The sequence below is a fragment of the Lolium rigidum genome, chromosome 1, assembly GCF_022539505.1.
Source record: "Lolium rigidum isolate FL_2022 chromosome 1, APGP_CSIRO_Lrig_0.1, whole genome shotgun sequence".
NCBI classification, from domain to species: Eukaryota; Viridiplantae; Streptophyta; class Magnoliopsida; order Poales; family Poaceae; genus Lolium; species Lolium rigidum.
This window is the reverse complement of record NC_061508.1, coordinates 21,131,010-21,153,174: the sequence shown is the minus strand read 5'-3', so window position 1 is coordinate 21,153,174 and position 22,165 is coordinate 21,131,010. Positions and strand designations below refer to the sequence as shown.

The window sequence follows — 22,165 nt, the reverse complement described above, 5'->3', positions numbered from 1 at the left end:
CCTATGGTGATTTCGCGAATCTTAATAAGTAATACTCATAGGGATAGACGTGTTTGTGTTCGTAGAGGCAAGTGTACACGTGGGTATGCGAGTATCCACTCTCGTACTCTGTTAATAAAAGAATGTAGTCCACAAAACATATTTCGGGCGGGAAAAGTAAGAGCCTATGCCTAACATTAAGTATACTCACAGGGATAGGCGTGCGTGTGTTCGTAGGGGCAAGTGTACGTGAGTGTATGTGAGCATATACACTTGTGCTGTGTTAAAAAAATAGAATGTAGTCTGCAAAACAAATTCCTAACAGTTCACTGATATAAGACATGGAAGTTCACGGCTACATCACAGGAAGTTCCGCATTTTTTTGGGTGCGTAAATCCCATCAATCTACCAACTAACCTAATGAAACTAAATAATGCAGCATATTTCCAAACTGCAACATGTGCAAAGTCACTGTGCAGGCAGATTGTAATAGACTATTTACGAAAAGCAATTGCAAGAAATGCAAACCAGGTGCTCCTAAATCCTAATCACTAACATGCACCCCACTGCCATCTTCTGTGGATTGATAGGTTCCTTCGTCAGCAGAATCCGAAGTATGCTGCGAAGCATCGCATATGAATCAGATCAATGTTTCACCCTCAAGTAACACTCCATAGTAAGTCAAATTTGTTGGATTAAATGTAAAGCTAGAACGGATCAGAAAAGTAAGTTTCGCTAAGCCTTATTTTACGTATTCATCTCAGGATAAACTTAGTGTGCAGCGATCCCCAGTGGAAAAAGAGAAATGAAAGGTACAAAAAAGACTGCTTACAAGCAAAACATGGTGTATTAATGACTCATCTATTGAGATAATGCACATATGGAAGGAAGAGCAGATACGATTGTTTACCTCATGTGATGACTCATCGTCCTCAGCCCCAGGTCCGCCAGCTGCTGAAGAACACGGACCATGCTGCAGACAGGCACACAAGGATGAAAATCTGAACCCTCACTTGGACAATAAATCAACTTAAATTTACCTGTGGAATGTTTGGTGACGCCATGCTAAGCATACTCTCTTCCAAAGACTGGAACCTGTTCTCCCAAGTTTCATTCAACTGCTGTGTGGCGCGATTGATCATCTCCTGAACCTGATCCTGAGTGAACATTTGTGTTGTATTTCGACCAGAAGAACCTGAGGTGGACTTCAAAGGGCCTATTTGGGCTTTGTCAATGATACCAGGAAGTCCATAGTACCTCCCTCGCTTGCGTCCCCCTACCTCCTGTGACCATGCAAGATGGGGGTCTAGTCCAGTATCACCTGCCTCCTTCAAACGCCGCTGGAAAGCCTCCTGAAAGACATACCTAATTCTAGTTAATTCGTCAAACTGACTTCTGCGACATTGCAATGTACTTATTAACCCACTTATGATACAAATGACTGAATACGTACCATGGTCTGCCTAGCTTTCTCAGTAACAAAGTCCCCCTTACCGCCGTCATGTTTATGGGTCTTATTAAATAGCTCGACTTCGGATACTGGCTTCCCACCATTTTCTATCATCTATTTCAATTCAATAAAATTCATAAGTAGGTGGCTAAGTGTGTGTCAGGAATAAACGTCAGTCTTAGTCTTACCATAAGTTTGCGATGCATGGTTATGCTCCGCGAGCCTGCTGTGTGCTGGGCAGAACCTCCTGTGAATCGATTCTTCCTCTTCTGGGCAGAGACCTGCAAGATTTCTTCTGAAGCCCAGCGCTCACATAGCATCTCCCACCACTTTGGCAGCATCCATTCAGGAGGGAATGGCTTCCACTGAAGCGGATCGTCATCATCTTGCCCGACAGCTGCAGGGTCTCTGCGCGGCAGCTTCAATTTTTTTCTAGCACCTTCTTCGTCAACATTTGACTGTCCATTGGACTTGGGAACATCCGGAGTTTCCTTTATCTTCCTTGATGCAAACAACGCGAGTCTAGCCCTTCGCTTCTCATCACACAGGAGTCCAGTAAACTGTCTGACTGTTCTGCGGTTGAATAGCTTCAGGCACTCTGCTTCCCGCCCAGTGGCCCACTTGTAACGTTGCTGCAGTAATCAAAATAGAAGGGTGTTCAGAGTTCAGACATACTTGATGAATCTACAAACCACATTCTTGGATAAACTTTCTTACAAGGAATTCATCCATGATGATAGCCCTTCTATCTGAATGATACTCATAAAAATGGAGAACCGATTGCCCTGGGTGCACTTCATTTGTTTGCTGACTAACCCGTCTGTAAGCTGATCCTGGATGCCACTGTTTAAGAAGTAAAGTGATGGTAGATGCCACCTTGGGACAAGGAGGATCAATATCCCATGTGCTGCTAGTACGAAAAGTCAATATGCTAAGTACAAGAAGATTACAGTACAAGTTGACCCCAGGCATCTGATGGAAATGCAAAATCTGAGAAGACTTACTCCACATTAATCGGGGTCAGAACAGGCCTATCAGCTTCCCTGCGTGGTTCAATGAGTTTTGTAGGGCCACGCGCCCTGCGCTTAGATTTCTTATATCCTGTGGTACCAGCATCTGCATCCTGCATGAAATCAATTATGCAATCACTTGCAAAGAACAATACGTTGACACTTCATATTGGTTATTCAGATAAATTTAATTGATGATCATGAAGAATTTCGGTTTGATAAAAAATAACAATGAATTTGCAATCAGAACTTTCCAATCTAATTGAGTAAATTATATGCTATTTGTTGACAGTGCAGCAGAGAAACATCGCATGACCCTATGCTAAAAGAAGAGAGATGGACATGCCTGGGAATGGAAACTTTCTGGCGGTTGGCAATATGGTGGTGATCGATGAACTGATGATCCTGTAAGAGCGAGACAACAACCGACAACCGTGTTAGATACTTTAAAAACAGTGTTGAGAAGAATCAATATAGCTGGGTAGAAACGCACTTGAAACAGAAGGCGAAGCGGTACTGGGCGAGAGAGTGGCAGTCAACACTGGTGATGGAGTAGGGTCGCAGAAGGCAGTAGCAACAGTCACCTGCTGGTGGGTACCAGTGTAGAACCGGTCCTCAACAGATTCCCTCTCATTTGGTAAATGCATGAAGCCTTTTGCTGCACCCTTGTGTTGTCCCGTAGCTTTGTTGTGGTGGCACTCAACTTCCACTTGCACAGGATGGCTGTCATCTTTTATCTCTTGTATCACATCAGAACATTCCTGAGGCATCCCATGCTCCTGTGCTGGACTGCAACTCCGGTTGGCAAGAGCGCCCTTAGCCCGTGCCGAGTATTGACTGTAGCACTGCGGAACACCGTTAACTAGAGATATATCTACAGATAGAGGAGTCAAGGTAACATCAATGTTGTCCAACTCATTTGGTCCCGCTCGAGGTGCCTGCTTCTGAGACAGTGAGCTAGCGTGAAGATTGACAATTATTCTGTCAATATCTGAAGAATTAAATTGATTTTCATCCGGAGAAGGAACTGGCTCCTGAACAGTATTGCTTTTCCCAATATTTTCTGGCTGGGCAGACGAATGCTTGTTACATTTAAGATGAAGCTCTTCGTTTGAGACCCTATGTTTCTTCTTGTGCTTCCCACCAGTAGTCGAGCTGCTCTTTTTCCTCTTCTTATCCCATCCAGCTGTGTTACCATGCGACTCGACATGCACTTGCTGTGCACAAGCAGCGTGACTCGGAGGCGTTACTGTCTCCTGCTCCACAATACTAGACGCTGAAGCGTGTCTAGCTTTCTGGTTTCCATGACTTCCAACGGTGTTAGTTTGACACTGTCCATGTGCCTCCTCTGTATGAACTGGATAATTGGCAGGCGCACCTTGTGACATCGGTGCATTGCTAACCTTACTAGGATACTCCAGCACTATCCTCTCAGCACAAATGGGTACAGAACTAGCAGATAGTGTAGCTTTCTTCTTAAAATCATGCCTGACAACAGTCCCGCTGGGTAATTTAATATGTGACTCCTCTTCATGGAATAACTGATCAACATGTGCATCGTCTGCACACCCCACATAAACGGAAGCCTTTGGGCTTGATCTGAGTGAATTGGTTGACTCTCTATGAACTGAACGAACAGAAAAGGGTCCATGTGTCTGCTCAAAATGGTTTGGCTTATTGCATCTTCCTACTTGAACCTGTCCTACATGAATCGCTTGGCTTAAGGGCTCTTCCTGCACCCAGTCCACAGCACCACATGAAAAAAGGGATGCAGAGAATGTTACTAATCAACACATGCTTGTACATGTACATAGGTCACAAAAGGAAAGTATCCTACTCTAAGTTATGAGGTTTCCACAAAGAATGACACTGTGGAATGTAACACTCCAAGTACTGCCATATAATGCAATGTTTGGATACCAAAGTGTCAGAAACTGTTTGGAAGGAAAGAAGCAACTTTCCATGCAAATAATCAATAAAAGTAACTTAGTAACATTAATGCTTTGAAGGATTAGGGAACAGGGGGGAATGGAATCATGTGTCTGCACTTCTTCCGTAATGTGTACTCGGCATAGACATAATATGTTTGGTAAGTGCGGGTAAGCCCAGAATCTCTGGATTTTACTGAAGTGCTAGTACTAGAAGTCAAAATAGGTACCTGGGAAAGAAATAACAGGATTTCTCATGCCAATCTAGCAAGTAGAAAATACAGAATTGAACAGTAGGTATCTAAGGAGTTTAGGAAACAAATAGTAAGTAGGAAAAAAAAAGGACTGAAACCTCTTGATCTCATCCAAGATCTCAACTTCCAATAGTTCACAATCTTTAGATGTACACATCACACATCTCGAAAAAATATGCAATGCGGTTAATTAGTCCAATTCAACTCCTCTGGTATTTCTGAAATATTTAGATGATGACACCTAGAATTACAGTTGGTCGTCTCTAGTCTCTACCCTGCCATAACCCGGTCACTGAAATGCACAATACAAGAAGAGTCTAGAGCCAAGCACCTCCGGCCGGCACAGGGACGAGGGCGCACAAGAAGCAGCGCCCGGCGGCGAAATGACCTGGACGCCGGCGTAGAGGCGGTCGCCGTCGACGGCGAGGTCGGAGTCGCACAGCGGGCAGGTGATGCGCCGGAGGCCCCACGGCACGCTCAGCAAGGCGCCGCACCCGCCGCACGGCATCCGGTTCCCGGCTCCCCCGCCGCCGCTCCCGCGGCCGTGGTGGAGCGGCAGCGCGCGGCGCGGGCGCGGCGGCGGCATGAGCTCCGGCGGGAGGGCCTGCGGCGTGGCGCAGCCGGGGCAGGCGAACTCCGTCATCCCCTGCTCCACCTCCAGCGTCTCGCCGCAGCCGGCGCACCGCACCTCCAGGGCCTCCGGCGCCGTCATCGGAGACGAGGGTGGTGGGGCTTAGGGTTGGGATTTGTTTATTTTTGAGGGTATTGTTGGGGAAAGTGAAGCGTGACAGACGACAAGTGGTCTGGCCCAATAGCGCCGACAGGGTAAGCTGTCACCCGTCGGTGAACGGAAGGAAAGGAAACTTTCGCTGCTTTGGGACCGTCGAGAGCTTCAAAACGTTGGCGCCAAACTAATTTTGCTCGCTTTTTTTTTAGCAAACTATTTCTGCTCACCTTTTTTTTCAAAAAAAAAAAGAAGGCGCGCTAGGCTCCTACGCTTGAAATGTAACGGGTTTTATGTACGGAAAGTGTCTTTGGCTGAGCACAAGGAATCCCGTTGTTTTAAAATTTCAAAAATTACATTTATAAATTTGAAAAAAATGAAAAAAATCCGGACATAATGAATGATGCGATCTCAAGTAAAGAAAATCGCAATGCGACAATATTTTTTATTATGGGCAACACAAAAATGACAAGATCTGATAAAATCTAGAGATTTACACATATGCATATTCAGATCAACAAGTTTGTCATTTTTGGTAGCTCAAAATACAAAGTAACATAAATTCATATTTTGCATGTTTGCGGAAAATATCATCGCCTACCATGGATTTCTAGTCGACAAGTCACAACTGCGAGGTCGATTCAATGTCTCGATTCTCATTCGGCTAGTCACAACTAACCTTTACTAGTCTAGCCTTTTGACTCAAGAGACTCAAAATAAAAACCACAATGTTATATCATCTTTTTCAATATTGACTGCTCAGTTCTGGAAAACCTAGATCGAGGTGTCCAGTTTTCCCCCATGAAACCCAAAACGAATACTCACCCATGTTGGCTGAGTCCTCTCCCTTGGTCGTCGTTGCCACGAGCCTGTCGCCGCCGCCGCTGCAAGCCCATGGCACCGCCACCTGTTCCTTTTGGCTCATGATATTCTCCTTCACTAGTTGTTGCTGCTCCGAGGCTCCACCACTAGTTGTGGGTGCTGGTGTGCTCCTCCCTCCGTTGGTTGATGATCGAGGATGGAAGATTGATACGTCTCCGATGTATCGATAATTTCTTATGTTCTATGCCATATTATTGATGATACCTACATGTTTTATGCACACTTTATGTCATATTCGTGCATTTTCTGGAACTAACCTATTAACAAGATGCCGAAGTGCCGGTTCTCGTTTTCTCGCTGTTTTTGGTTTCGTAAATCCTAGTAACGAAATATTCTCGGAATTGGACGAAACGAAGACCCGGGTTCCTATTTTCACCGTAAGCATCCGGAACACCGGGAAGGACCGGAGGGGGGCATCGGGCCCCCGGACCATAGGCCGGCGCGGCCCGGGCCCCGGCCGCGCCGCCATATGGTGTGGCCACCCCTTCGACCCTCCTGCGCCGCCTCTTCGCCTATATAAAGCCTCCGTCGCGAAAACCCCGATGCGAAGAACCACGATACGGAAAACCTTCCGGAGCCGCCGCCATCGCGAAGCCAAGATCCGGGGACAGGAGTCTCCGTTCCGGCACCTGCCGGAGCGGGGAAGTGCCCCGGAAGGCTTCTCCATCGACACCGCTGCCATCTCCACCACCATCTTCATCACCGCTGCTGCTCCCATGAGGAGGGAGTAGTTCTCCATCGAGGCTCGGGGCCGTACCGGTAGCTATGTGGTTCATCTCTCTCCTATGTGCTTCAATACAATAATCTCATGAGCTGCCTTACATGATTGAGATTCATATGATGATGCTTGTAATCTAGATGTCACTATGCTAGTCAAGTGAGTTTTACTTATGTGATCTCCAGGAGACTCCTTGTCCCACGAGTGTAAAGGTGACAGTGTGTGCACCGTGTGGGTCTCTTAGGCTATATTTCACAGAATACTTATTCACTGTTGAATGGCATAGTGAGGTGCTTATTTATATCTCTTTATGATTGCAATGTGTTTGTATCACAATTTATCTATGTGCTACTCTAGCAATGTTATTAAAGTAGTTTTATTCCTCCTCGCACGTGTGCAAAGGTGACAGTGGTGTGCACCGTGTTAGTACTTGGTTTATGCTATGATCATGATCTCTTGTAGATTGCGAAGTTAACTATTGCTATGATAATATTGATGTGATCTATTCCTCCTACATATGCATGAAGGTGACAAGTGTGCATGCTATGTTAGTACTTGGTTTAGTCTTTTGATCTATCTTACACTAAAGGTTACTAAAATATGAGCATTATTGTGGAGCTTGTTAACTCCGGCATTGAGGGTTCGTGTAATCCTACGCAATGTGTTCATCATCCAACAAGAGTGTAGAGTATGCATTTATCTCGTTCGTTATGTGATCAATGTTGAGAGTGTCCACTAGTGAAAGTCTAATCCCTAGGCCTTGTTCCTAAATATCGCTATCGTCTGCTTGTTTATTGTTTTATCGCATTACTACTGCTGCATTACTACTGCTGCGTTACTACCGCTTGTTTATCGTCCTGGGCAAAGCACTTTTCCGGTGCCGTTGCTACTACTTATTCATACCACCTGTATTTCACTATCTCTTCGCCGAACTAGTGCACCTATTAGGTGTGTTGGGGACACAAGAGACTTCTTGCTTTGTGGTTGCAGGGTTGCATGAGAGGGATATCTTTGACCTCTTCCTCCCCGAGTTCGATAAACCTTGGGTAATCCACTTAAGGGAAACTTGTCAGCTGTTCTACAAACCTCTCGCTCTTGGAGGCCCAACACTGTCTACAAGAATAGAAGCTCCCGTAGACATCAAGCACTTTTCCGGCGCCGTTGCCGGGGAGGAAAGGTAAAAGGCACTCATACTCCGGTCTCAGGTAAAGTACTTTTCTGGCGCCATTGTGTTTGTGCTCGAAGCTATTTCCTTTAGATCCTGCAATTGCATCTTTTTGTTTCTTGTTTTTATTTTCACTAGTTAGGCATAATGGAAAACAACAAAAAATTTAGTGAGCTTTTTAATCTTTTTCCTGTTTAGAATTGTTTGGTGCAAACATTAAAAAACCAATGGAACCTTATTCGCATGCTAGTAGCGATGTTATTAGTATGAATGCAATTACTGCTAATGCTATGGAGAAGTCTAAGCTTGGGGAAGCTAGTTTTTGTGATCTTTTTAGCTTCCCATCTTCAGGTGAGAAAATTTGCTCGATAACACTTTATCTCCCATATGCGATAACTCTAATGATGCTTGTGATATTTTAAATGCACCTACTAAAAGTATCCCATATAAAATACCTATGAAAATTATTGAACGTGTTATGGATAACCGCTATGAAGGGGATGGAACTGTGCATCCTGGAGATCATTTACTCGTTTTTGCATGAATTATGCGGGTTATTCAAGTGTGCGGGTATCTCTATGGATGAAGTGAAGAAGAAATTATTCTCTATGTCGTTGTCCGGTAAAGCGGCGCATTGGCATAAACTGCTAAAAGATGAGCATTCTCTTGATTGGAAGGATATTGTGCCTCTATTTTATTCTAAATTCTATCCTCCAAGTGAAATTCACAAAGACCGAAACCGAATATATAATTTCTGGCCTCATGATGGAGAGAGTATTGCCCAAGCATGGGAGAGATTGAAGTCTTTAATGCTCAAATGCCCCAATCATGAGCTTCCGGGTAATATCATCATTGATAATTTCTATGCAAGACTTTCTTTTCAAGATAAGACCTTGTCTGGATGCTACTTGTTCCGGATCATTCACGCGCAACAAAGAAGAGTTTAAAAGGGACCTTCTTGATCGGATTAAGGAGAACGCCGAAGATTGGGAGAACGACAAAGGTAAAGAGTCGGGTATAAATTATGATTATGAATGCATTGAAACTTTTATGGATACCGATAAATTTCGAAATATGAGTGCTACTTATGGTCTTGACTCTCAAGTTGCTGCAAATCTTTATAAAGCCTTTGCTTCTCATTTTGAATTGCCTAAAAAGAATTTTGATAAGTATCATGAACCTTTTAAAGAGGCTTGCATGAAGAATGAAATTGTTGTTAATTATTGTAATGAGCATGCTCAAACCCCTAAGAATGTTATTTCCTATAAGCATGTTAATTTTTGTGGAATACATAGACCTTGTGGAATTAATCAAATCAAAGATGAATATTGTATCCATCATGCTAATGAAAAAACTAGAAAGTGGTTTAGGGCTCTAGATGATCTTGGTAAAGAAGTTTGTTCCCTCTATCCTTTTATTTGTGAAGTTTGCCATGAAGTGGGTCATTTTAATTTTCAATGCTCCTCCAATGATAATTTGAACCCAATGAGTGCTGCAAATTTGTATTGTGATGATGAAATTACTCCTAATCAGCATGATGAACTTACTTTATTTTTGGGGTGTGAAGAACTGTCGAGAAAAATCTCTTTGTTACATATGAGTGATCTTGATATTGATGATGTCCTTCATGGGTGTTTTTCTTATTGCATTGATAATAGCCATACAAATACTTACATACAAAATATTTTAGAAGATGACACCTTGCCAAAATATGATAGGACCGCTGTGTGTTTTCAACTAATTAATGAAAAGGAGGGATCCTCCCAAGTTTCTTCTATTGTTTCTGAAAGTAAATCAGGTTATGCGGACAAGCCACCTTTCAAACCTCTTCCTCCTAAAGAAGGGAACGAGGAGAAGGAAGAGAAAAAGAAGAAGAAGGGAACGAAGAAGAAGAAGAAGAAGAAGAAGGAGAATAAAAAAAAAGAGGTAACGGCGTATCCCCGCGTGAATGAGATAACGCTAGGTAACCGTAAGTATGTTGCTCCTAATGATTATTGTGACAATGAATCTGAATACGATGATCTTCCTATGCCATTTACATACATTAGCGATCATGATTTGAATGAGCACACTACTTTTGATATTACAAATCTCTGGGAAACTAATTCGAAAATGATGATAATAATTGCCATAGTGTCAGTACTATCCATGCTTCCTCCCATAATGATATAGAAAGCTCTAAGCTTGGGGAAGAGGAGTTTGAAAATCCTTTAGCTACTGGTCATTATGTTCTTGATACATCTCCTTCTAATAGCAATGATGGTGTGGACACAGATAAACCGACTGTGAAAGATAACTATTCTATTTCCTATAATGACACTGTGCCCCCGATCTCCGATGATTATTATAAAGAATGCTATGATATAGGTTCTAACTATCCTTATGAAACTTGTCATAGTCATGATTGGATTACCAAAAACAATTCCCTTAATATGCAATTTGTTTACCATGTTCAAATTCTTGATAATAATCTTGCTCCAATTACTATTAATGAGAATAACTTTTCTTATGCCAAATTTAATGATACTTCTATGCATATGAACCATGATAAGAATGTTTTAAGTAATGGGTATATTGTGGATTTCATCAATGATGCTACTGAAAGTTATTATGAGACAGGGAAATATGGTTATATGCATCTTAATAATATTAAGTTTCCCCTCTTTATGTCGAGAATCTTGAAGTTACTCGTGTTTTATCCTCTTATGCTTGTCACTTTGTTCTTCATGAATTCATTTGTGTACAAGATGCCTCTGCATAGGAAGCATGTTAGACTTAAATGTGTTTTGAATTTGCCTCTTGATGCTCTCTTTTGCTTCACATACTATTTCTTGCGAGTGCATCATTAAAACTGCTGAGCCCATCTTAATGGCTAAAAAGAAAGAACTTCTTGGGAGACAACCCATGTTTTTACTCCAGTATTTTTATTTTATATTTGTGTCTTGGAAGTTGTTTACTACTGTAGCAACCTCTCCTTATCTTAGTTTTATGTTTTGTTGTGCCAAGTAAAGTCTTTGATAGAAAAGTAAGTACTAGATTTGGATTACTCGCGCAGTTCCAGATTTCTTTGCTTGTCACGAATCTGGGTCTACCTCCCTGTAGGTAGCTCAGAAAATTAAGCCAATTTACGAGCATGATCCTCAGATATGTACGCAACTTTCATTCAATTTGAGCATTTTCGTTTGAGCAAGTCTGGTGGCCTAATAAAATCCATCTTTACGGACTGTTCTGTTTTGACAGATTCTGTCTTTTATTTCGCATTGCCTCTTTTGCTATGTTGGATGAATTACTTTGATCCATTAATGTCCAGTAGCTTTATGCAATGTACAGAAGTGTTAAGAATGATTGTGTCACCTCTGAACATGTGAATTTTTATTATGCACTAACCCTCTAATGAGTTGTTTCGAGTTTGGTGTGGAGGAAGTTTTCAAGGATCAAGAGAGGAGTATGATGCAATATGATCAAGGAGAGTGAAAGCTCTAAGCTTGGGGATGCCCCGGTGGTTCACCCCTGCATATTCTAAGAAGACTCAAGCGTCTAAGCTTGGGGATGCCCAAGGCATCCCCTTCTTCATCGACAACATTATCGAGTTCCTCCCCCGAAACTATATTTTTATTCCATCACATCTTATGTACTTTGCTTGGAGCGTCGGTTTGTTTTTGTTTTTTGTTTTGTTTGAATAAAATGGATCCTAGCATTCACTTTATGGGAGAGAGACACGCTCCGCTGTAGCATATGGACAAGTATGTCCTTAGGCTCTACTCATAGTATTCATGGCGAAGTTTCTTCTTCGTTAAATTGTTATATGGTTGGAATTGGAAAATGATACATGTAGTAAATTGCTATAATGTCTGGGATAATGTGATACTTGGCAATTGTTGTGCTCATGTTTAAGCTCTTGCATCATATACTTTGCACCCATTAATGAAGAAATACTTAGAGCTTGCTAATTTGGTTTGCATATTTGGTTTCTCTAGAGTCTAGATAACATCTAGTATTGAGTTTTGAACAACAAGGAAGACGGTATGGAGTCTTATAATGTTTACCATATGTCTTTTATGTGAGTTTTTCTGTACCGTTCATCCTTGTGTTTGTTTCAAATAACCTTGCTAGCCTAAACCTTGTATCGAGAGGGAATACTTCTCATGCATCCAAAATACTTGAGCCAACCACTATGCCATTTGTGTCCACCATACCTACCTACTACATGGTATTTATCCACCATTCCAAAGTAAATTGCTTGAGTGCTACCTTTAAAATTCCATCATTCACCTTTGCAATATATAGCTCATGGGACAAATAGCTTAAAAACTATTGTGGTATTGAATATGTACTTATGCACTTTATCTCTTATTAAGTTGCTTGTTGTGCGATAACCATGTTTCGGGGACGCCATCAACTATTCTTTGTTGAATATCATGTGAGTTGCTATGCATGTCCGTCTTGTCCGAAGCAAGAGAGATCTACCACCTTCATGGTTGGAGCATGCATATTGTTAGAGAAGAACTTTGGGCCGCTAACTAAAGCCATGATTCATGGTGGAAGTTTCAGTTTGGACATATATCCTCAATCTCATATGAGAATAATAATTGTTGCCACATGCTTATGCATTAAAGAGGAGTCCATTATCCGTTGTCCATGTTGTCCCGGTATGGATGTCTAAGTTGAGAATAATCAAAAGCGAGAAATCCAAAATGCGAGCTTTCTCCTTAGACCTTTGTACGAGGCGGCATGGAGGTACCCCATTGTGACACTTGGTTAAAACATGTGCATTGCAAAGATCCGGTAGTCCAAGTTAATTAGGACAAGGTGCGGGCACTATTAGTATACTATGCATGAGACTTGCAACTTGTAAGATATAATGTACATAACTCATATGCTTTATTACTACCGTTGACAAAATTGTTTCATGTTTTCAAAATAAAAGCTCTAGCACAAATATAGCAATCGATGCTTTCCTCTTTGAAGGACCATTCTTTTTACTTTTATGTTGAGTCAGTTCACCTATCTCTCTCCACCTCAAGAAGCAAACACTTGTGTGAACTGTGCATTGATTCCTACATACTTGCATATTGTACTTGTTATATTACTCTATGTTGACAATTATCCATGAGATATACATGTTACAAGTTGAAAGCAACCGCTGAAACTTAATCTTCCTTTGTGTTGCTTCAATGCCTTTACTTTGATTTATTGCTTTATGAGTTAACTCTTATGCAAGACTTATTAATACTTGTCTTGAAGTACTATTCATAAAAAGTCTTTGCCTTATGATTCACTTGTTTACTCATGACATTACCATTGTTTTGATCGCTGCATTCACTACATATGTTTACAAATAGTATGATCAAGGTTATGATGGCATATCACTTCAGAAATTATCTTTGTTATCGTTTTACCTCGCTCGGGACGAGCGGAACTAAGCTTGGGGATGCTTGATACGTCTCCGATGTATCGATAATTTCTTATGTTCTATGCCATATTATTGATGATACCTACATGTTTTATGCACACTTTATGTCATATTCGTGCATTTTCCGGAACTAACCTATTAACAAGATGCCGAAGTGCCGGCTCTCGTTTTCTGCTGTTTTTGGTTTCGGAAATCCTAGTAACGAAATATTCTCGGAATTGGACGAAACGAAGACCCGGGTTCCTATTTTCACCGGAAGCATCCAGAACACCGGGAAGGACCGGAGGGGGGCACCGGGCCCCCGCACCATAGGCCGGCGCGGCCCGGGCCCCGGCCGCGCCGCCATATGGTGTGGCCACCCCTTCGACCCTCTCGCGCCGCCTCTTCGCCTATATAAAGCCTCCGTCGCGAAAACCCCGATGCGAAGAACCACGATACGGAAAACCTTCCGGAGCCGCCGCCATCGCGAAGCCAAGATCCGGGGGACAGGAGTCTCCGTTCCGGCACCCTGCCGGAGCGGGGAAGTGCCCCGAAAGGCTTCTCCATCGACACCGCTGCCATCTCCACCGCCATCTTCATCACCGCTGTCTGCTCCCATGAGGAGGGAGTAGTTCTCCATCGAGGCTCGGGTCGTACCGGTAGCTATGTGGTTCATCTCTCTCCTATGTGCTTCAATACAATAATCTCATGAGCTGCCTTACATGATTGAGATTCATATGATGATGCTTGTAATCTAGATGTCACTATGCTAGTCAAGTGAGTTTTACTTATGTGATCTCCGGAGACTCCTTGTCCCACGAGTGTAAAGGTGACAAGTGTGTGCACCGTGTGGGTCTCTTAGGCTATATTTCACGGAATACTTATTCACTCGTTGAATGGCATAGTGAGGTGCTTATTTATATCTCTTTATGATTGCAATGTGTTTGTATCACAATTTATCTATGTGCTACTCTAGCAATGTTATTAAAGTAGTTTTATTCCTCCTGCACATGTGCAAAGGTGACAGTGTGTGCACCGTGTTAGTACTTGGTTTATGCTATGATCATGATCTCTTGTAGATTGCGAAGTTAACTATTGCTATGATAATATTGATGTGATCTATTCCTCCTACATATGCATGAAGGTGACGAGTGTGCATGCTATGTTAGTACTTGGTTTAGTCTTTTGATCTATCTTACACTAAAGGTTACTAAAATATGAGCATTATTGTGGAGCTTGTTAACTCCGGCATTGAGGGTTCGTGTAATCCTACGCAATGTGTTCATCATCCAACAAGAGTGTAGAGTATGCATTTATCCGTTCTGTTATGTGATCAATGTTGAGAGTGTCCACTAGTGAAAGTCTAATCCCTAGGCCTTGTTCCTAAATATCGCTATCGCTGCTTGTTTATCGTTTCTATCGCGTTACTACTGCTGCATTACTACTCGCTGCGTTACTACCGCTTGTTTCATCGTCCCGGGCAAAGCACTTTTCCGGTGCCGTTGCTACTACTTATTCATACCACCTCGTATTTCACTATCTCTTCGCCGAACTAGTGCACCTATTAGGTGTGTTGGGGACACAAGAGACTTCTTGCTTTGTGGTTGCGGGGTTGCATGAGAGGGATATCTTTGACCTCTTCCTCCCTGAGTTCGATAAACCTTGGGTAATCCACTTAAGGGAAACTTGCTGCTGTTCTACAAACCTCTGCTCTTGGAGGCCCAACACTGTCTACAAGAATAGAAGCTCCCGTAGACATCAAAGATCCAGTTCAAGCATATGATAGATGGCAATCATCATATAAGAACCGTGGGCACAAGAAAGATGAGTCGGCCACCTTGGGACCACAATTCAGTATGCCACGAGCCCAACCTTGTTGCAAGCTCATCAAGCAAGTGTTGCCAATCCGCCTTCCGTAAAGCTTTGGGGGATACCGAGATCCCAAACATTAACAGGGAAACCCAGCGGCGGACACGGGAAAATTAGGAGGATAGCTTCTAGATCCATGTCGTCACATGTAGTGGTGTAATGACACTTACTAAGTTTGAAGTTTGTAACAAATTGTGATGCTTCTCCAAAAACAGTGAGAAGCTCCCTAGCCGCAATCAGCGCACTATCATCTGGTCTAATGAACATTACCACGCAGTGCGAAAGCATAGTGTCTCCATGCATGCTATCTTTTGTGTAGATGTCAAAATATGTTATCAAAACTTAATGGGGTGCAATCATATTATAGCAGCGCACGTACACCCTGCCTGGCCCAAAAATCTTAGGCCGGGCTAGGACTGTGCTTGACAAATCTTTGAAATAGGGAAGAGGCCCGGCTTGATGACCTGACACGTCGTCATGGGTCTTTTCATTTTTGTGTAGGGCTTTGTTAGGCCCAGCCCAGATAATGCACAGGTATCATACATATTTCTCGTACAATTACCAAAAAAAAAAACTATATTCCATATATTTTTGCCTGCATTGAAGAGTTGTGCTAACAAAAGTGTGCCCAATGCTCGGCCCCCTTAAGTGTATTTCATGGCACCGCCACCCGTGGAGAGCACAATGCTACTGACGATGAAGAACATGATGGTGTGATGTGCTCGATGTAGAGTGTTAATGTGTTCTCTCTTTTCTCCCTTTGTTGTATGTTGCTGGTCATAGGAGTGCTAGTCGCCTGCGAGTATGAGTTAGACGGCTAAAAGAATGTGCATGTAGGGGAAAATGACTTGAAGAATCGGCACGGTTAGGCAGAAATGACTTGGGACGCGTTTGGTAGGATGCATGTCCTTTGGCTCGCATTGGCCCAGCTTTTTTCGGCCCGTTTGGTTTCCTGGTGGACGCCGCGTTGTTGTAGGAACCGGTTCTCAAAGCACCCTCGGGCCAGGCCCTGGAGGAACGCCCGGTTCAGCCATTTCTAGCGAGCCACCCTGTTTCCGCAGAAGTGGAGAACGCGACGTCCTCGCAAAGCCACCGCGGGAGATGGCGGGAGCTCGCGCGGGACGGCGAAATCTCGGCGCCATGAATTCGTTCACCGCGCTTGAATTTTCGCCACCGTATATAGGGGCCGCTTTCTTGCCGGAAATCCAAATCCCCCATTTCGAGTTCATCCAGCATCCCCGATCTAGCGACATGGTTGGCTCTACCTCACCCGCACGGTCGGCGAGGCTTGCGGCGGCTACAGCGGCTGTGGCGGCGGCTAGTGGCCGCGGAGGATGGTCGTCTTCTTCGTGTGCATCGATGACTTCGGTTGTGGTAAGCTTCTGCAAACCCTAGCCTTAGATCTAGATCTTATGGGTACACAACCGGGATCTGAACGAATCCATCTGACTCTACGACGGGTGATACGTCCAAAACGTATCTACTTTCCCGAACACTTTTGCTATTGTTTTGCCTCTAATTTGTGTATTTTGGATACAACTAACACGGACTAACGCTGTTTTCAGCAGAATTGCTCTAGTGTCTCATTTTTGTGCAGAAATCCAACTTTCAGGAAAATCCCCGGAATTTATGTCGAAGGTCTTATTTTTCCAGAAGAATTACGGAGCCAGAAGGGCAAGCCAGGTGGAGGCCCGAGGCCCCCACACACTAGGCCGGCGCGGCCCAGAGGGGGGCGCGCCGCCCTACTGTGTGGCCGTCTCGGCTGGCCTCCGACGCCCTCCTCTGGACTACTTAAGGGGTTTCGACCTAAAAACACGGGAGAGAAGTCGAAGTCGCCAGAAACCCTCCAGAACGCCGCCACATCGCGAAACTCCGTCTCGGGACCAGAAACTCCGTTCTGGCACTCCGCCGGGACGGGGAATTGGAGGAGATCATCACCACCGACGCCTCTCCATCGACCAGCAATGTTTCCCCCATCCATGTGTGAGTAATTCCCCCGCTGTAGGCTGAAGGGGATGGTAGGGATTGGATGAGATTGGTCATGTAATAGCATAAGATTGTTAGGGCATAGTGCCTAGTGTCCGTAATTGGTACTTTGATGATATTGTTGCAACTTGTTATGCTTAATGCTTGTCACTAGGGACCGATTGCCATGATCTCAGATCTGAACATGTTATTGTTTCATGATGATATGCATTATTTTATGATCTTACCTGCAAGTTGTATACACATGTCGCTGTCCGGAACCCGAGGCCCCAAAGTGACAGAAATTGGGACAACCGGAGGGGAAGGCAGTGAGGTGAGGATCACATGTGTTCACGGAGTGTTAATGCTTTGCTCCGGTACTTTATTAAAAGGAGTACCTTAATATCCAGTAGATTCCCTAGAGGCCCGGCTGCCACCGGCTGGTAGGACAAAAGATGTTGTGCAAGTTTCTCATTGCGAGCACGTACGACTATATACGGAACACATGCCTATGGATTGCTTAGTACCTGGACACCGTTTTATTATTATCTGCAAATGCTCTGCTTTGATTGTTACATGAGTTTCTCTCATCCATGCAACGCCCGTCATCCATCCCTGTATTTTAATCCTGCTGTTTACTATAATCACTACTGCTGTCTTTGTTACTCTGCTGCTGTTATTTCACTACTGCTACTGCTATAAAACTGTTACTACTGATAAACTCTTGCGAGCAAGTACTGTTTCCGAGTGCAGCTGAATTGACAACTCCGTTCGTTAAGGCTTTCAAGTATTCTTTGTCTCCCCTTGTGTCGAATCAATAAATTGGGTTTTACTTCCTCGAAGACCGTTGCGATCCCCTATACTTGTGGGTTATCAAGACTATTTTCTGGCGCCGTTGCCGGGAGCATAGCTTTATTTGGAAGTTCACTTGGATTGATATTGTTCGCTGCAAATTCTCCATCATGGGTAAATCTCGCGATTCTAAAGTCGCCATATTACCATCCACTACAAGAAAAGGTACAACTCTGAGTACCTCTGCTGCTCTTGATTCACCATCTGTGATAAGTCAACTTGTTTCACCACCACAAGCTTCACTTGCTGGTACTTCTGCTGAATCTGAAAATTCTTATAATATTGATAATGTTTCAGCTGTGCTTGATGATAGTGGTTCATTGGGATCTTTTCTAGATGCTACAATTGCTAGGTCTAGACAAATTGAAAATGCTGAAACTCCTAATGAAAATGCTGCTACACCTGTTAATTCACCTGAGCTTGAATACTCTAGTGATGATCCTGATGAGGATTATGTGGAGCTTGATGATGATTTTATTGATAAATGCAATGCTATTACTGATGCAAGAAAAATTAAAAAGTTTCTCGCACAACATACTGTTAGATATAAGCTGTCTCCCGATCCTAAATTTGCCACATCTCCTATAAACATTAAGGATAAAGATTATGATTTTTCTCTTGATCTATCTCATATAGCTATTGTTGAGAAAACACCCTTTTGTGGTACTGAAAAATAAAGTGTTGTAGAACACATGAATGAACTTTCTTCTATGAGTAGCTTGTTTTCTGATGATGTCAAGTTGCGCACTTATTTTTCTTCAATTGTTTGTACATGGTTTCAAGAATAAAATTAAAAAATTAAAATTTAAGATTGAAATAATATCATGGCTAGGCGCGCAATTGCGCGGGCCACCCAGCTAGTTATACTCGTATTAGTACTACATAGTTTCCTATGGATCCTTCTTAGTCACTCCAAAATGAAGCTCTTTGGGAGGGTTTTTGAAATTTCCATGTTTGAAACCAAAAATAAGAAGACTATGTGCCTTGATTTTTCATTTTTTTAAAATTTTGCCCATTTGAATCTTGGTCAAATCCTAGGTTTGACCATGATTTAAACAAGTTTAAAACATGAATATGAAAAATTAAGCATGTATCCTTCATAGTCACTCCAAAATGAAGCTCTTGAGAGGGTTTTTGAAATTTCCATGTTTGAAACCAAAAAACCGCGTACTTCTCTTCATGCTTGACTTCATAAGAGAGAGTTTGGGGATAGGGGTAGCTTGATATATGAATTTTCTGGTTTGAATATGTCTAGACCTTGTTTATCAACTTAATTGAATGCTTACTATAGATGACATAAGATGACTATGTGCATTGGTTTTTCATTTTATTGTTTTTTTCTTTTGAATTTTTATGCCCATTTGAATCTTGGTCAAATCCTAGGTTTGACCATGATTTAAACAAGTTTAAAACATGAATATGAAAAATTAAGCATCTATCCTTCTATTAGTCACTCCAATATGTAGCTCTTGGGAGGGTTTTCGAAATTTCCATGCTTGAAACCAAAAACTACTTCTCTTCATGCATGCTTGACTTCATAAGACAGAGTTTAGGGTTAGGGGTAGATACATGATTTTCCTGGTTTGAATATGTGTAGACCTTGTTTATCAAATCAATTGAATGCTTACTATATAACATATAAGAAGACCTTGTTTTTTTTGAACTTTTATACCCATTTGAATCTTGGTCAAATCCTTGGTTCCACCAAGATTTGAATAAGTTAAAAACATGAATATGAAAAAGTAAGCATGTATGCTTCTTAGTCACTTCAAAATGAAGCTCTTGGGAGGGTTTTTGAATTTCCATGTTCGAAACCAAAAACCACATATCTTCATGCTTGACTTCATGAAACAGAGTTTAGGGTTAGGGGTAGATACATGCATGATTTTTCTTGTTTGAATATGTCTAGACCTTGTTTATCAACTTAATTGAATGCCTACTATATAACATAAGAAGACCTTTTTTGTTTTTTTTTGAATTTTTATACCCATTTGAATCTTGGTCAAATCCTAGGTTTCACCAAGATTTGAATAAGTTTAAAACATGACTATGAAAAAGTAACCATGCATGTATGCTTCTTAATTAATCACTTCGAAATGAAGCTCTTGGGAGGGTTTTTGAAATTTCCATGTTTGAAACCAAAAACCACATATCTTCATGCATGCGCTTGACTTCATGAGACAGAGTTTAGGGTTAGGGGGTAGATACATGATTTCTCTCGTTTGAATATGTCTAGACCTTGTTATCAACTTAATTGAATGCTTACTATATATATGACATAAGAAGATCGACTATGTGCATTGGTTTTTCATTTTATTGTTTTTTTAATTTTATGCCCATTTGAATCTTGGTCAAATCCTAAGTTTGACCATGATTTAAACAAGTTGAAAACATGAATATGAAAAATTAAGCATATGTCCTTCTTAGTCACTCCAAAATGAAGCTCTTGGGAGAGTTTTTGAAATTTCCATGTTTGAAACCAAAAACCACATATCATCATGCTTGACTTCATGAGACAGAGTTTAGGTTAGGGGGTAGATACATGATTTCTCTGGTTTGAATATGTCTAGACCTTGTTTATCAACTTAATTGAATGCTTACAATATAACATAAGAAGACTATGTGCCTTGGTTTTTCATTTTTTGTTTTTTTTAAATTATGCCCATTTGAATCTTTGTCAAATCCTAGGTTTGACCATGATTTAAACAAGTTTAAAACATGAATATGAAAAAGTAAGCATGTATCCTTCGTAGTCACTCCAAAATGAAGCTCGATCTTGAGAGGGTTTTTGAAATTTCCATGTTTGAAACCAAAAAACCACATACTTATCTTCATGCTTGACTTCATAAGACAGAGTTAATTAGGGGTTAGGGGTAGCTTGATACATGATTTTTCTGGTTTGAATATGTCTAGACCTTATTTATCAACTTAATTGAATGCTTGCTATATGACATAAGAAGACCTTGGTTTTCATTTTTTATACCCATTTGAATCTTGGTCAAATCATAGGTTTGACCAAGATTTGAACAAGTTTAAAACATGAATATGAAAAAGTAAGCACATACGTATGCTTCTTAGTCACTCCAAAATGAAGCTCTTGGGAGGGTTTTTGAAATTTCCATGCTTGAAACCAAAAACCACTTCTCTTCATGCATGCTTGACTTCATAAGACAGAGTTTAGGGTTAGGGGGTAGATACATAATTTCCTGGTTTGAATATGTGTAGACCTTGTTTATCAAAATAATTGAATGCTTACTATATAACATAAGAAGACCTTGTGTTTTTTTGAATTTTTATACCCATTTGAATCTTGGTCAAATCCTTGGTTCCACCAAGATTTGAATAAGTTAAAAACATGAATATGAAAAAGTAAGCATGTATGCTTCTTAGTCACTTCAAAATGAAGCTCTTGGGAGGGTTTTTGAAATTTCCATGTTTGAAACCAAAAACCACATATCTTCATGCTTGACTTCATAAAACAGAGTTTAGGGTTAGGGGTAGATACATGCATGATTTCTCTTGTTTGAATATGTCTAGACCTTGTTTATCAACTTAATTGAATGCTTACTATATATATGACATAAGAAGATCGACTATGTGCATTGGTTTTTCATTTTATTGTTTTTTCTTTTGATTTTTTATGCCCATTTGAATCTTGGTCAAATACTAGGTTTGACCATGATTTAAACAAGTTGAAAACATGAATATGAAAAATTAAGCATATGTCCTTCTTAGTCACTCCAAAATGAAGCTCTTGGGAGAGTTTTTGAAATTTCCATGTTTGAAACCAAAAACCACATATCATCATGCTTGACTTCATGAGACAGAGTTTAGGTTAGGGGGTAGATACATGATTTCTCTGGTTTGAATATGTCTAGACCTTGTTTATCAACTTAATTGAATGCTTACAATATAACATAAGAAGACTATGTGCCTTGGTTTTTCATTTTTTGTTTTTTTTTTAAAATTATGCCCAT

At 41.6% G+C, this 22,165-nt stretch overlaps 2 protein-coding genes across 3 annotated transcripts in view; one reads left to right on the top strand and one right to left on the bottom strand.

Annotated features, from left to right (window-relative positions):
- The window catches only part of LOC124685032 (serine carboxypeptidase-like 18), a 36,796-nt gene extending 35,338 nt beyond the window's left edge, over positions 1-1,458 (top strand). The window contains exons 14-16 of one of the 2 annotated variants that reach the window (XR_006997257.1): positions 570-655; positions 744-791; positions 916-1,458. The gene's annotated coding sequence lies outside the window, so the exon portion shown is untranslated. Of the gene's footprint in view, positions 1-569; positions 656-743 lie in introns of both variants that reach the window. The other variant, XR_006997256.1, reaches the window with a different exon arrangement.
- On the bottom strand, positions 293-5,333 carry LOC124705157. The gene is made up of 10 exons (XM_047237042.1): positions 4,953-5,333; positions 2,933-4,172; positions 2,786-2,844; positions 2,434-2,552; positions 2,147-2,339; positions 1,618-2,061; positions 1,433-1,543; positions 1,020-1,331; positions 890-952; positions 293-598 (listed from the first exon to the last, which is right to left on the bottom strand). The coding sequence occupies exons 1-10, from the start codon at positions 5,331-5,333 to the stop codon at positions 524-526; spliced, it is 2,997 nt and encodes a 998-aa protein (XP_047092998.1). The 3' UTR covers positions 293-523.
- Between the last annotated feature and the right edge of the window lie 16,832 nt (positions 5,334-22,165).